The sequence below is a fragment of the Acomys minous genome, assembly GCF_964271855.1.
Source record: "Acomys minous genome assembly, chromosome: 10".
Classification (NCBI taxonomy): domain Eukaryota; kingdom Metazoa; phylum Chordata; class Mammalia; order Rodentia; family Muridae; genus Acomys; species Acomys minous.
In genome coordinates this window covers 34897221-34910535 of record NC_140491.1, presented here as the reverse complement: position 1 = coordinate 34910535, position 13315 = coordinate 34897221, and the positions used below count along the sequence as shown (strand labels likewise).

The 13315-nt window shown below is 53.1% G+C and overlaps 1 protein-coding gene across 2 annotated transcripts; it reads right to left on the bottom strand.

Moving 5' to 3' along the window:
• Positions 1-494: 494 nt before the first annotated feature.
• On the bottom strand, positions 495-6651 carry SPON2 (spondin 2). 2 transcript variants are annotated; one of them, XM_084798523.1, is made up of 6 exons: positions 6298-6651; positions 5570-5789; positions 4922-5145; positions 4652-4843; positions 3888-4062; positions 495-1206 (listed from the first exon to the last, which is right to left on the bottom strand). In XM_084798523.1, exons 2-6 carry the CDS (start codon positions 5784-5786, stop codon positions 1022-1024), a joined length of 993 nt encoding a protein of 330 aa, XP_084654649.1. In that variant the 5' UTR covers positions 5787-5789; positions 6298-6651; the 3' UTR covers positions 495-1021. The 2 variants fall into 2 exon arrangements, with proteins under 2 accessions (XP_084654649.1, XP_084654650.1); XM_084798524.1 differs by lacking the exon at positions 6298-6651 and adding an exon at positions 5915-6259.
• Between the last annotated feature and the right edge of the window lie 6664 nt (positions 6652-13315).

Genomic DNA, 13315 nt, shown 5'->3' with positions numbered 1-13315 from the left:
CCATGTACTGAAGTGCTCCAAAACTGAGACAAAACAGACCTTTCCTCTCTGTAAGCTGGCTGTCTCTGATGTTTTGTCACAAAGACAGAAAGCTGACACAAGAGAGATATTTGAGGTTAGGGTGCCTGAGCCAAGGTTCCCAAGAGGCACCCGTTCTTAGCCAGCAGAGCTGTTTCTTGATGGGAAAGAACAGAGCAAGGGCCCCCCACAGAAGTGGCAGATCTCTGGGTGCTGCTCTGAACGTCCCGCTGTGCCTGCTGTCTCCTTGTGGTCCAGTCTGGAAGGCGTGAGCACTGCTTTCCTGCTGCTCCGCCCCCTACTGTTGGTTCCTGAGTCCGCAGCCCTGGTTCCCCCTGAGTCAGCCTCCTCAGCACCCAAGCCCACATTGCAGCCATGACATCGCTGCAGAGACTTGTGACTGTGTGAGCCCTCCTTGTACGTATCTAGGTGCACCTGTGCTCCAGGGTGTTCAGGGGAGAGGACACCTTCTGGCGTCTGCTGAGAACACAGCCTTTATTCAAATGCAAAGGGATCAGTGACACAAAAGCTCCAAGTTTCCAAAACTGCCCCTCTTCATTTATTCCTCTTGTGGTAACCCCTGTTTGAAGCCGAGAGCGCTGTGAAGGTTACATCCTTGGCCTCCCGGGAGCAGGTGTCGTGGCAGCAGGTCTGAGGTATCTGACAGCAGTGTGGTTGTGGGGCTCACAGGCTTAGAGCATCCTTTCTCCTGTTCCTGGCATGCCTGCTCTCTGCATCAAAGGCAGCCTCCCAGCGCAGTAATAAATTACAAGGGACATTGTGTAGAGCAGACCCATGGGCCCCAGGGATCACGCAGTGGGAGAGGCAGCCTGTCTCTTACCTGCCACTGAGGGCCTCTGTGTCAAGAGCATCTGTCAGCCCAGGATTTGTGGGAAATGGTACAAAACTGTCCAAGCTCTTATCCTGCCTCTCAACCTTTTGTGGCCCAGATCTGAGTCTGAGGTTTGCAGGGGTCCTAAGGGCTGGCTACTGGACTCTGCCTTTAGACGCAGTTATCAGGGGCACACTCAGTCTCTTCTTCAAGCTCGGGGCAGGGGGTCCCATTGTTAGCAGGCTGAACACGGACATAACGAGTTCTGCTTTTGGCTCCCAGCTTCCCACATGGTCCTCCACACAGTCCCCAGGACGACCACAGGGACACCTCGCAGTCCAGCGGCGTCTCTGGAACTGGACAAAGCACAGGGAGACCCAATGTGAGTACGATGTAAGGAGACACTCAGGGAAAAAAAAAAAAGCAGAAGGGACCATCCCCACACGAGCAGGCATCCCAGAAAGCAACTCTGCTCCAGGGGAAACACGTGCTTTTCTCAGGCAACGAGGAGCAAGATGCCTGATGGGTACCAGTGACACAGACTCAAACAACAGCCAGATGACTGACTGCAGTTGTTCCTTTCTAGGCATGAGCTTCAGAGTAATGTGTCACGGCGCGAGTCCTGGGATCTTAGCAGCTGCAGAAGAGGTATTGGCGCAGTGGGGACCTCTCTGAAGGGAGGTGGCTCTCTGGCCACAGTGACCTTCATAACTGACATTTCTGAAGTCCTACGAATGCCAGGAAAGCCTTTGAGCCATGGAACCTTACTCCTCCACGAGGCTCAAACATTTTCAATAGTTCCTTTTTATTTATGTCTCCCTCTGTTTCCATCATATTCAAATTTTAAAAGTAATCCAATTGGAGCTATGGCTAAATGACCTGGTAATTTCCATCTTCCAGGTCAAAATACAGATGTCCCTAGATCCAACGCGTGCTAAACCAGCCAGCCGGCCAGGGGAGAGCAATCACCCACAGAGCTCAGTTCCCACCGCTGCAGTCATGGGAGGGCAAGGTAGTGCCAGCAGCAGCAGAGGGGCTAGCAGTTCCCAGGGCAGGGCTCCATTATTCATGAGTCCTGACTTCATGCTTACGCAATCAATGCCTGAGACCAACCTCCACCCCCACCTCCCCTCCCCCACCCCCCAGTCAAGTCAGATGTTGGAAGAGCTCAGAAAGGAACATAAGGAGGTTGGGGATGTTGAATACATTACTGGGAATATTCTAGTAGACGCAATAGGCCTCTCCTAAAATAGCCCCCTCCACAGAAGAAAGGGTGGAACAGGGCCCATAAAGACCCTTTGGAAAGATGAGCAGATCCAATCTTTGCCTAGAACCTTGCCCGAGAGTAAGGATTCCAGGCAGACCAGCCTGGATGAGATTCCTGCGTCCCCATCATCCATACAGGGCTAGAGGCCTGAGTCCTTCCCAGCTCTCTGACAGTGAAGTCGCAGCTGAGAGTCAGCTTTAGCTGTGGAGGCTTCAAGCAGCCCTGGTCTGCAGGGAGAGCTTCCCAAACATGGCTCTTGGACCCTGCAGATCCTTGTGAGAAGCAGACCTGAGATGCCCCGATGTGTGACCAGAAGTGAGAGAGGGTGCAGGCATGGGCCTGGTGCGAGCTGCCCAGGGAGTGGTCACCCTAGGCAAGGACCGGCCTCTGCTGTTGAGGAGCCAAGAGTGGCAATAACAACTCATGTGAGGCGTGCCAGGCACTCTGCCGCTACCCCGCTGACAGGTTGCGGTCATGAGGACATGGGGGAATTAGGTAAAACACACCAGGTACAGGTGTGAAAAGGCAGATTTCCCTCAAGTTCCCTGTCACCAGAGATGTGGTCCCTAGCCAGAACAGAGGGCTGCATCCACTCCTGTGCTTTCCTCCCCATGTCATCTTCCACCTGCTGAACTTTCTTGCCCTTTCTCTGCAGTGTCCCCTGCAATGCCATCATTGCCTGACTAGATGGGTAACCACCCCAAGGGCGAGGCAAATGGCTCCAGTGGCCTCCTGCATGGGGCTCTTCCCACAGACCATGTCTGCCCAGGGGTGATGCCACTGCCCAGTGTTTACAGGACTGTCCATCAAGAACAGGGGTGGGGGTGGGGTGAGAGAGACATACATCAAATGCCTGTGCTACATAGGCCAGCAAGCTCATCCTCCTGCCTGACTTTGGCCTTGCCAATGAGACAAAGCAGAGACCCTCTCTCTTAAGTGGTCAGGAAAATGAACTGGCTGCTGAACACCCTTCAGCTATGGTAGAAATGGCTCTGACACTTGGTGGGGCTTGGCTGATCCTAGTTCCTTAAGAAAATGAGACTTGGCTGTCTGGAGGGGTCCTTGCCCATCCTGGAGCCTGCCAACAGATGGGAGGCACACTCAACCCTTCCAGTGGTAAGGACTGGGGAAACACAGCGTCAGACGGCCCAATCGTTCTCTGTGCCCTCCCTGCAAGGGCTGCTAGGAAGGAACTATCACTCTCACCCTCCATGCACAGCTCCCTCAGCTCCCCTGAGGGACTAATTAACCCCCAAGGTGCCTGTTAACAGACTCACAAGTCACTCACACAAAGGTAAGAACCCTGTACTGGCTCTGATGGGCCAGGCAAGGCCCGAGGCCCCATGGGAGCATCATCAGTGTGTTGCTTCCACCAATGCCCTCTGATACCCTGGTTAGTGGAGGCACAGTTGAGACCTCCCTCAGTGGATTCTCACATCCACCTCCATCGGCTGTGACACGCAGGTCCCTGGGTGCATTTCTGATGCAAACTGCCTCTTAACTACATCTGGGCCTGGGAAATTCTGCAGACTCTTAGGGACTATCTCAGAGACAAAGGCTGACCTGTCACAGAGGGAACTCACACGGTGTCTCTTATACCAGGGTGAGCTTTGAGGCCTAGCGTATGACTCTAGATGACATACACCCCACAGGGTCCAGGGCACAGACAGTGGTGACGTGAGAGCTCCAGCAAGCCTTCCCAGCCTGCGGCTTGCCTCCTTCTGCTAGCCTGTCCACGTGGGGCCAGCAGATGGGAAACCCGCAAATCACCTGAGAGGCTGTCCACGATTTCATTGCCCCTGCTGGCCAGGTCCAGGGCAGGTGGGGCAAAGGCTCTGGGACTCTGCCGTAGCCGCACGAAGGTCACCTTGGCGATGGGAGGCAAGGACTTGAGGCGTGGGTAGTAGAAGGAATTTGCTGGGTGACTGGGTGACGAGGCTGTTATCTGCAGGAAGCAGGAGGACAGGGGGTCGGGAAGCCCACGCTCAAGTGTGTGTTTGGCCTCCTGAGTTGGGACCCAGCATCAAGCAGGACAGTGCCAGCAAACAGTCCCAACTTGCCTCTCATCTGAGTGACTCTCAAGCCCAGCATAGCTGGAGGTGCCCACACGGCCTCTCCCCATGACTGAGGAATCCCTTCTGTCTCCCAGCGGCAACACCACAGCTCAGCTGAGACACTTGTCTACAGAACTCCTGCTTAAGCAAGCAGGCACACACACCTCCTCAGCAGGAAGGAAGGTCTGTGCAAGGCCCCTTATCCTGCTCCTCTCTCTACAGTACTGCCTAGGCAGGACAGCATCCCACTGGTAACCTGAAGGCACCAGAAGTAGGATTATTCTCTAAGGAGCAGCCCAAGGTGGGGGTGCCCAGCCGTCCACCTGGGACAGGCCAAAACCTGTACACTGTCCTGTAAGCAATAGCCTCACAACCAGGCCGGCCACCTTCTTCGTCCCACCTGACTCAGAGACCAGAGCTGCCTGTATAGAAGTGACCATGCAACTTATGCAGTGAGGCGCGAGGCCGAAGGCAACTTACCTCGGTCACTGTGTCCTGCGGGATGGTTGCAAAGTTGGGGGAGGAGAAGGTGAAGCCGCTGTCTGTCCCCGCATCGTGGGGGTAAAGATCGAGGACCACCTGCTCCTTCCAGCGGCCTCCCTCACACAGGTCCAGACTGTCAACGCCCACAAACCAGTCAGGGCTGGGGACAATGCGGACCACGAAAGACACCTGGGTGGGACCAGAAGGCTCAGCAGCGGCAGCCTCAGGACATACCTCCCTGGGGGGGTGGGGCTAGCCATGACTTACCAGCGAGTGCCTAGGGTGCACCTCTAGCTCTGTAGAAGTCTGCCCGGTACCACTAAGGACAGCAGGAGCTGAGAACACCGCATGCACGCTCTGGAGTTTTTCTCCTGCAGCTTCGATCTCTTTCATCAGGGCCCAGGCCTCACCCCGCTCAGCGAAGTCCCTCAGCCCGTTGCTGACGTACTCGCTCTTCCTCCACATGCTGTAGTCAGAGCTGTGAGCTGCCCCTGTGCAAAGGCCTGACTGCATGAGTAGCCAGCCCGGGATGGGTAGCAGCCAGGCTATAGGTTTCAATCCCATGTCGCCGTCCCCAGTGGACACCATGTCCCTCCCTTCGCCACCCCCCACCCCCCAAATAAGCTCCCTGGTTAAATGGTAAGGAGCCACATCCACTCCTAACACAGAGAGACAGTGGTGTCCTTTATACTTATGTAGCTAGGACATCTTGCTAGGTGACTGGTGCCCCACCAGCCTTCCTGCAGCCACTCTGTCCCCCACCAGCCACCAGTACAGTGGGTGTTCAAGAAGTGTCTTTTGTGTTGGAAGTTTCTCAGAGGAGAATGACCTGTGCTGTGTTCTGTGAAGCCAGCAGGTACTGCTCCCTTCCTGCTAGCCTCCTGGATGGGGTGGGAGGAGGAAGGGTTCCCTTACCCAGCAGCGAGGACCACTGTGCAGGGGGCCGGAACAGAGGGTACTGCTTGGGGAATGCCGTCTGGCTCCACTTGCCAATGAAAGTGATGCTGTATCTAGCTAGAGGCCGAGCTGTACAGACAGATTCTCCCGCCAGCGGCTGGCCTGTGGTGGAGCCTAGTATGGCCAGGAGGAAGGCCCAAAGAGCTCTGCCCAGGGAGAAACTCACGTTTTCCATCACCTACAGCAGAAGGAAAGAAGTGTTGGCACCTTTAGTCCCAAGAAGCCCCCTGCCCACCCAGCCCCAGAAGAGAACAAAAACAAAAACAAAAACCTCCCATATGGGTGAGATGCCTGCAAACACACCCCTGAGTGCCCAAAATGTTCCTGCGAGAGTTTCTAAGATCCCATCCAGGGAAAAGAAGGACACCAGGTTACAGGGTACTCAGTGGCACTGCCTGTCTGCAGGAACCTCAGTGTGACCTATAGACCACAGTCCCCAGGATCATGGCCTAAGGAACAAAAAAAAAACTCAACAGGCTTACAGCTACCTCAGTCAGGTGCAGCACACAGGAGCCCCACACCTCCTGGTTTCTCTACACTGTGTCTCCACCGCTGTGAGGTGTGCCTGGCTGGCATGTATGCTATGCATGTACACGGATCAGCAAAGCTCAGGTCATGCCCAGCCCTCAGCATCGTCTCTGGTCCGGAAGCCCCAGGCCCTCTTTGGATGTGTAGACCGCACTCACCTGGCAGGAGCTGCTGGGTTGTCAGCTGCAGGACTGATCCCGGGGCCCAAGGTCAGTGCCGACCAACAGATAGGTCCCAGTTCCTCCCGTCTTCCGCCTCAGTGCCTGGCCCCAGAAAGTGGCAGCAGGGGCTTGAGCCAAGGGAGCAAGAGGCTTTCCGGCTCTGAGTTGCTCTTCTCAACCTTCCCACAAGTTCTGACTGCTGTGACCCGCTCAGGGCTGAGCTCACTCTCCGCCCCCTCGGGCTAACTGCTGCTGCTGCCCTGCCGCACCCCTTTCTTTGTCTTTCCCTCTGCCTTCTCTCTCTCTCTCTCTCTCTCTCTCTCTCTCTCTCTCTCTCTCTCTCTCTCTCTCTCTCTCTCTTTCTCTCTCTCTCTGCCCCTCCCTCCTCCCTCCTCTAACAAGCGTCTTCTGGTCTTCTCCGTGGTGCTGCAAGGGGCTCTGTGTTCAAAGATAGTCTGGGGCTAGAGCCCACATTGGTGCCTGTCTGAACTTTGCTACACACGTGACCAGAATGCGGCCCACATTCTCCATCTGACAAGTGTGTATGTGTTGGGGAAGGGGGGGGTGCTGAGAAGCCCCAGGCCTAACAGCTCAGCTGTAATAATAGGCTTTGAAGCTCTGGGTTTTCTCACTGGGGTCTGGGCTATGCAGCAATAAGGACCTACACTGCCAGCCAAAGGAAATCGGAAGAGCCCAGCGAGTCTGGGGGCTCCTCACTGGTGCACTTCCGCCCGGCCTCCGAGCCACAGGTTCCTTCTCTGGACAAGGTAGTAGATTCTGTCATTTACTACAGTTCAGTGTCAGGGAAATACTTTAAAACTACCATGGAAGCCTGGAAACTAGGGGGGGAAAGAAGAGTGGGGACACTCTAACTCAGCCGCTGCTGGGTCTCCACACAACCAAAATAGCCAGAGAGCTGTTCCAAACCACATTCTGGGTCTTGGAACAAGTTACCATTTCACTGTGAGACAGACAGTGAGAGAGAATAAATAGATTCAATGGGGGCTAGAATGCAAACAAAGCAAATGACTTCACCCTCATTTCAAATAAATAACGCGGCCACAGAGCGCTGACTGTGAGCGCAGTGTTTAGGCTCTGGTCCTAGAGGCCAAAGACAAACTGCCCTGGCACTTCTCAACCTCTTGGTAGGGTGGCACTGGCTTCCTGGCTTGAGAGTCACCAAGAACCCTAAGGCTTCTTGCTGTGTGGGATCTTGCTGTTCGTGCTTATCAAGTCACGGCAAGTACAAAGAACACGTAACTCGCTTGAAACGACTGAGCTATTTTACGTTACCAGCAGTTGCGCAATGGCTTAAGCTGAGAGGTAAGAGCAGAAACTCTGCGTGGCTCATCAGCAAGCAGTACAACTTCCTCTCCTGGCTGGCTGGGGTGAAGATGCTCATCTGATGGATGCAGAGTGAAGCCATGAAGACAAGTAAGCCTGAGTAGGCATTAGAACAAGGACTTTCTTCCCCTTTTCAGATAAAGGTACCCTAAGGCAGCTTGGAAAAAACCCCACTGTCCCTCGACAGATCAGGTGTAAATGGACGCTCTCGTGGGATGGACTTGACTTTGTGGACCCTGAAGGATCTTTACTATGCCGCACAAACACCGGCCTTTGAATCAGAGGCCTCTTTTCTCCTAGCCTGCCCTGTGTTCCGGGGCTAGCTATGGACCAGGATTGTCATGGGATCCAGGTTTCTCACTTCCAACAGGAGTGGCAGGGGCTGCAGGGGACAGGCCACGCTCGCAGTGTTGCTGGAGAGGGGCTGCAGGCTCCAGCACCGCCTGTGCTTTTTAAGCAGGTGGATAGGGTACGCACATGAGGACAAACACATTTTCCTCCCCTATGTGTGCGGCGTCCTTAGGAGCAGCCTTGGAGCTATACATAGAGCTGACAAGGCCAGTCTCCACCTACAGGGACCTGGGCCTGGAGTTGCTGTGGGCAATTTCAGTCCAGCTCCTGCCCCATGTCCAGTGGGGCTCACTCCATCCCACAGGACAAGGCAGTGGCTAACAGCCCCAGCCCAGAGCAGCAGGAGGCTCCTCTCCCAGCCTCAAGTCCATGAGTCTGTATGGCGTGGGTATCCACTGGTTTATGCAGTGGGAATGGGCCAATACCAGTCTCCTCCAGGCAGGCTTGCAGCTGCCAAGCCAGAGCTGCCCCAGAAGACCTCCCCTTAGTGGTGGCAGTGTCCCTTAAAAATAAATTGCTAAGAAGTTCCATGGACATGACGGGACATGGAAAGCACTCTGCCATGGCAGAACAATGGCTCTTTCAGGACCTACCTACACCCCTCCCTAGGTGCGGCACAGGCCCCCAGGCCTGACCTGGGCAGCAACATGCTCCTAAGCCATCTCTTGCTGACTCAAGCTTGGGATCTCCACCCATAGAATGGCTGCCTCCTGCAGTGCACACAGGCTGCAGGCAGGTCTGGCTGCCAGGTGCCCCGGCTCTGAATTAACACCTTGCCCTCAGATACCATACAATACAGTCCCCCATAGACTCACACACGTCCACACACGTCTGCTCACTGGCTCCAGCCTGGCTCCATGATATGTGCTCTGTAGACACACGCTCTCTAGAGGCGGTGTCCACTCTTGGGCAGTATTCCCAGCCTGGGGCCACCAGACTGGCTGTCTTACAAGCTCCCCTTTCCCTTCTCCACTGAGCACTGAGCATTCCCAGCACTGGGCCTTTGCTTGCAGTCCCTCTCCCTAAAGAGAGCTCTTCCAAGCTGGCTTCAGATCTCAGAGAGAGCCCTGTGGCCATCCCAGGCCAGAGGCACCTCTGCTCACCCACACTAGCCTTCCAGCCTACTGTATGGCTTTACTTTCCATCTCCTGCAGAGGAGGGGAATCCATCCCAGCCTTGTAAGCAACCCAAGCTTTGCTGCAGGATGTTAAGTGCTCGAAGAGGCATTAGCAGGCTGGAGGCAGTCTCTGGACCAGGCTTCTGGGCACAGTTTCCAGCGCTATGCAGTCAACTGGGCTGCAAAACTGGCTGCTCGCCCAACCAGCTCAGGAACTTGTCCCACAGGGCATTGCTGCCCAGCTGCCTCCCTCGCTCCCTCCTCTTCTGTCTCCCATGCCACTATTCTAGGTCAGATTTCAAATAGCACCTCTGACTCAAGGCCTGAACTATATCCAGGAAAGGAGTCCTGGGGTCAGCCTTGTGGCCTTTGCTTTCTTGGGAAACACCTAGGAAGAAAGCGAGAGCCAGAAGCCTCAATACCCACAGCACCCAGCCCTTTCTACTTGCCTTAGTTTCTGAGCTAATTCAAGTGGGGCCACTTGCAGCTGCTCCCCATATGTGAGAATAAGCAATGCAGCTAAGCAACCCTAGAAGGAACACTGAACATATGCCCCACCCCCCACCCCCACCCCTATCCCCCTAACCCCCCACCCCCCCCACCCCCCTGCCCCCCCCAAGTCAGCGCAGCAACTCTTCCCCTCCTGCAGGAGACCAGGCCATACCTGGCATGCGACAGATCTGGAGGGGACCTGCCGATGCTGTGTGGTTCTAATACAGATGTTCTCCTTCCACTGGGCAACAGTTGGCCTCCTTTAAATGTGAACTTGGGTCAGCGAAATGACTGCTAAAGCCTAGTGACCTGAGTCCAATCCCTAAACCCATGTAAAGGTGAAGAGCGAGAGCCATTCCCCAAAATTCTTCTCATGAGATTCCCCCACAGTAGAAAATAAAATACAATAAAAGTGGGCCTGGCCGTCTCTGGTAGCGTTTGCCATAGTGTCTGTTCACATCTGATGTAAGACGGCAGGACCTCGGCAACGACGAGAGAGTCAGGGCACCTGAGAACTCTCCATCACGACAACAAGAAAACTGACCAGATGTCTGGGACAGGGCCAGCACTTGGTGTATAAACTGATGACATGACCACTCCAGGGTATGGCTAAAGGGAAGGCTTTTGTCATAGGAGAGAGAGAGAGAGAGAGAGAGAGAGAGAGAGAGAGAGAGAGAGAGAGAGAAGTAGACTGAACATGACCAGCTAAATGGGCACGGCCAGGGCTACCTGCAAGACAAGGGAGACCAGCAGGACATAGAGAACAGAGAAAACAGAACGAGAGAAACAGAAACAGAGAGAGGAGACAGGGAGGGGGGAGGGAGAGAGAGTCCCAGTGAGAACAGCCAAGTGCTATAAGGAGGATGAGTAGCTGGGGGCAGGTTAGGGTACTAGGGGAGGTGGGGACGGCAGGGTGCTAGCATGGACTTTGAAATGTGTGACAGGTACTTGTGGCACTGAGGAAGGCTGGAGGCCAGCACACGCTTTCATATGCTCATAGGAGGCACGGGTAAGCCACATGTCCCTTCTGCCACAGGTGAGGGAAACAACTCCTTTTGGCAGATGGGAACCAGTTTCACATGCTCCTGGGGAAGACTGGCTTTTATCTAACCAACAGAAATCCTTCCCTAGTCCGGACTGAGCACATTTCGGGATATCTGGACTGCCTTTCGGAGTTTGGGAAATTGGTGTTCCCTTGGGCCCTGACACTTAGTAGACCAAGGCAGGCAGATCTCTGTGAGTTCAAGGCCAATCTGTTCTATGTACCCAGCTCCAGGCTAGCCAGGATGGCGTAGTAAGACTCTGTTTCATAAAATTAAAAAAAAAACAACAACAAAACCCAAGGAAGAAATGCCTGGGCAGGGTTGGGGTGCTTTGGAAATTAACCAAAGGCTGCAACAGTAAATAGGAAGTTATAATGTCAAGAAAATAGAGAAGGGGGTAAACTTTTAACTACCTCAGACCCAAACTTTCTCTCCATTAATATAGAAACTATAGGTTGGAAGCATTGGGTAGCATGGGGGTGGAGCCCTCTCAAAGCATCATCTCCAGAAAACTGTTTTTAACTCTCCTTCTCTGGCAGGTCCACTATCTTTATTTGACTTGATTCTGAGCACATGCGCACGGGCGTGAGGGCGCGCACACACACACACACACACACATGTATGCCACTGTTGAAAACAACTATGGGTAGTGATTAGGCAGTTGCCCAAGGGGATTGGCTAAAGGTGGGAAGCACACAGGAACCATTGAGAACTTCCCATATATCCCCAAGAATCCAGAAGACCGCACACGCCACGAGGTCAGGAAAGGCCTGACAAGGTCCCTGAGTTCTCATCCCAGGCTGACCTTGAGGCTCTTTGTAAGCAGGAAGTGGGGGCAGTGCCCTTGTTAAGTGCCCGGCTGAGTGTTTCAAGCATGTCCCCACATACACAGAGAACTCCAGAACTGGGAGAGTCACTGATTCCAGACATCTTCGGTGTAGTAATTAACTGACCACCAAGTTACCCAAGGAAAGACCTTATGGCCACACGCGGCAAAGAGTACAAATATTTCAGACTAAGTCACTAGAGGAACCACAACAGATAGCAAGCCCAGAAGAGCGGAAGGATCTAATTTCCACAGTTGTTAAATTACTCTCTCTAGACGGTTCAGGTTCCAACAGAAATGTACAAAACATGCAAAAACAGAAGGAAGCACGGCCCATACACAGAGGGCAGGAAAGCAGCTATAGAGACCTCCTGAGGAAGCCCAGGCCTTGGACACACTCGATAAAGACTTTAACAGTCCTAAGTGTGCTCAGAGATCTAAGTGCCAGGCACGGTGGCTCACACCTCCAGTCTTAGCTCTAGGGAGGCAGAAGTAGGATTTCCACAAATTCCAAGCGAGGCTCTTCTACATGACAAGTTCCAGGTCCACCTGGGCTATGTAACAGGGTCCTGCCACAGCCCGCCTCCCTCGCACGGAGGAAGCTACAGCTGATAACATATGAGAGTGACACTTCACCAAGGAGCAATGTCGGCGAATGGTAGAAATTACAGAACAGCGTAAATCTTGAACTTGAAAAGTATGGTAACTGAGTCATACTTTTCACTACAGGAGCTCAGCAGGAGATCTGACAAGATGCAATTAAAAGTCCATAAAAGGAACAGGTCAACTGAGATCATCCAGGCTGGGAAAGAAACACAGGATAATGAAAACTAAACAAACACTAGGGACTCGCAGGGAAGCGTAAAACACAAACAATTGCATAGCTGAAGCCCCAAAGGGAGGAGGGGAGATGGAGAGCCTTTATGTGAAAACCACAGCTCTCGTCTTAAAGGGGGCGATACACAGTTTATTCTGGGGACATTTTGGATGACCGTGGCTCCAGAAACACAGATTTAGGTTACCACAAAGTCCATATTCCGACGTGAGAGTTATTTTGCAAGGTTTTTTAATGGTTTTACACAACAAAAATTGGCATAAGCCAGGGCAGCTTTAAAAGACATTGGTGGGTACACCAGAGAGGTGGAAACGGTGAGGTGGGGCAGCTATTGTATAGGCCCAAGATGATATCTGACAGCATTCTTAGCTCTCAGATCGGTGGAAGCTAGTGTTCTGCTAAGTTAAAGCTTCTAGGAAGGGGCGCACGCCTGTAATCCCAGCGCTTGGAAGGCAGAAGCAGACGGATCTGTGAGTTCGAGGCCAGCCTGGTCTACAAAGAGAATCCAGGACAGCCAAGGCTACACAGGGAAACCCTATCTTTAAAAAAAAAAAAAAGCTTCTAGGAGGTTTTCAATTATTATCACAAGATGTTAGTTCTAAGTTAATAGCCTCTAAGAGGTTTTTACATATTATCCCATGGTGTTAGTTCAGATACAGAGTAGGGAAGGAACGGATGTTCCAGAAGCTAAAACTAGCCCAAGATAAAGTGATTAGTCAACCGAGTCTACAAAATCCCAATCTCTCCACTGAAATTCCAGTCAGTCCATCGGCCTCAGCAGACACAGGCTTCTTCCAAGGAGCTTTTTTTGTTGTTGTTCACAGCCAGATACAGTTTCTTTTCAGGAAATTTTCATTCACAAGAGAAAAAGTATGCAAAAAAAGAAAAGCCAGCTGAGAATGTCCAAAACTGATGAAAAAAAAAAGGTAACCTATACATCTAAGACGCTCAGATGATTCTAGATATGGCACGTGCCAAAGGACCCTCAGGACGTCACAGTTAAGCAT

What these genes read in the sequence shown, in the direction of transcription:
- SPON2 (XM_084798523.1), bottom strand. Translation starts at nt 5,786, where the DNA reads ATGGAAAACGTGAGTTTCTCCCTGGGCAGAGCTCTTTGGGCCTTCCTC. An exon ending in TGCACCCTAGGCACTCGCTG is followed by an intron (nt 4,844 to 4,921) that starts GTAAGTCATGGC and finishes GGTCCCACCCAG; the next exon opens with GTGTCTTTCGTGGTCCGCAT. An exon ending in CGCAGGACACAGTGACCGAG is followed by an intron (nt 4,063 to 4,651) that starts GTAAGTTGCCTT and finishes TGCTTCCTGCAG; the next exon opens with ATAACAGCCTCGTCACCCAG.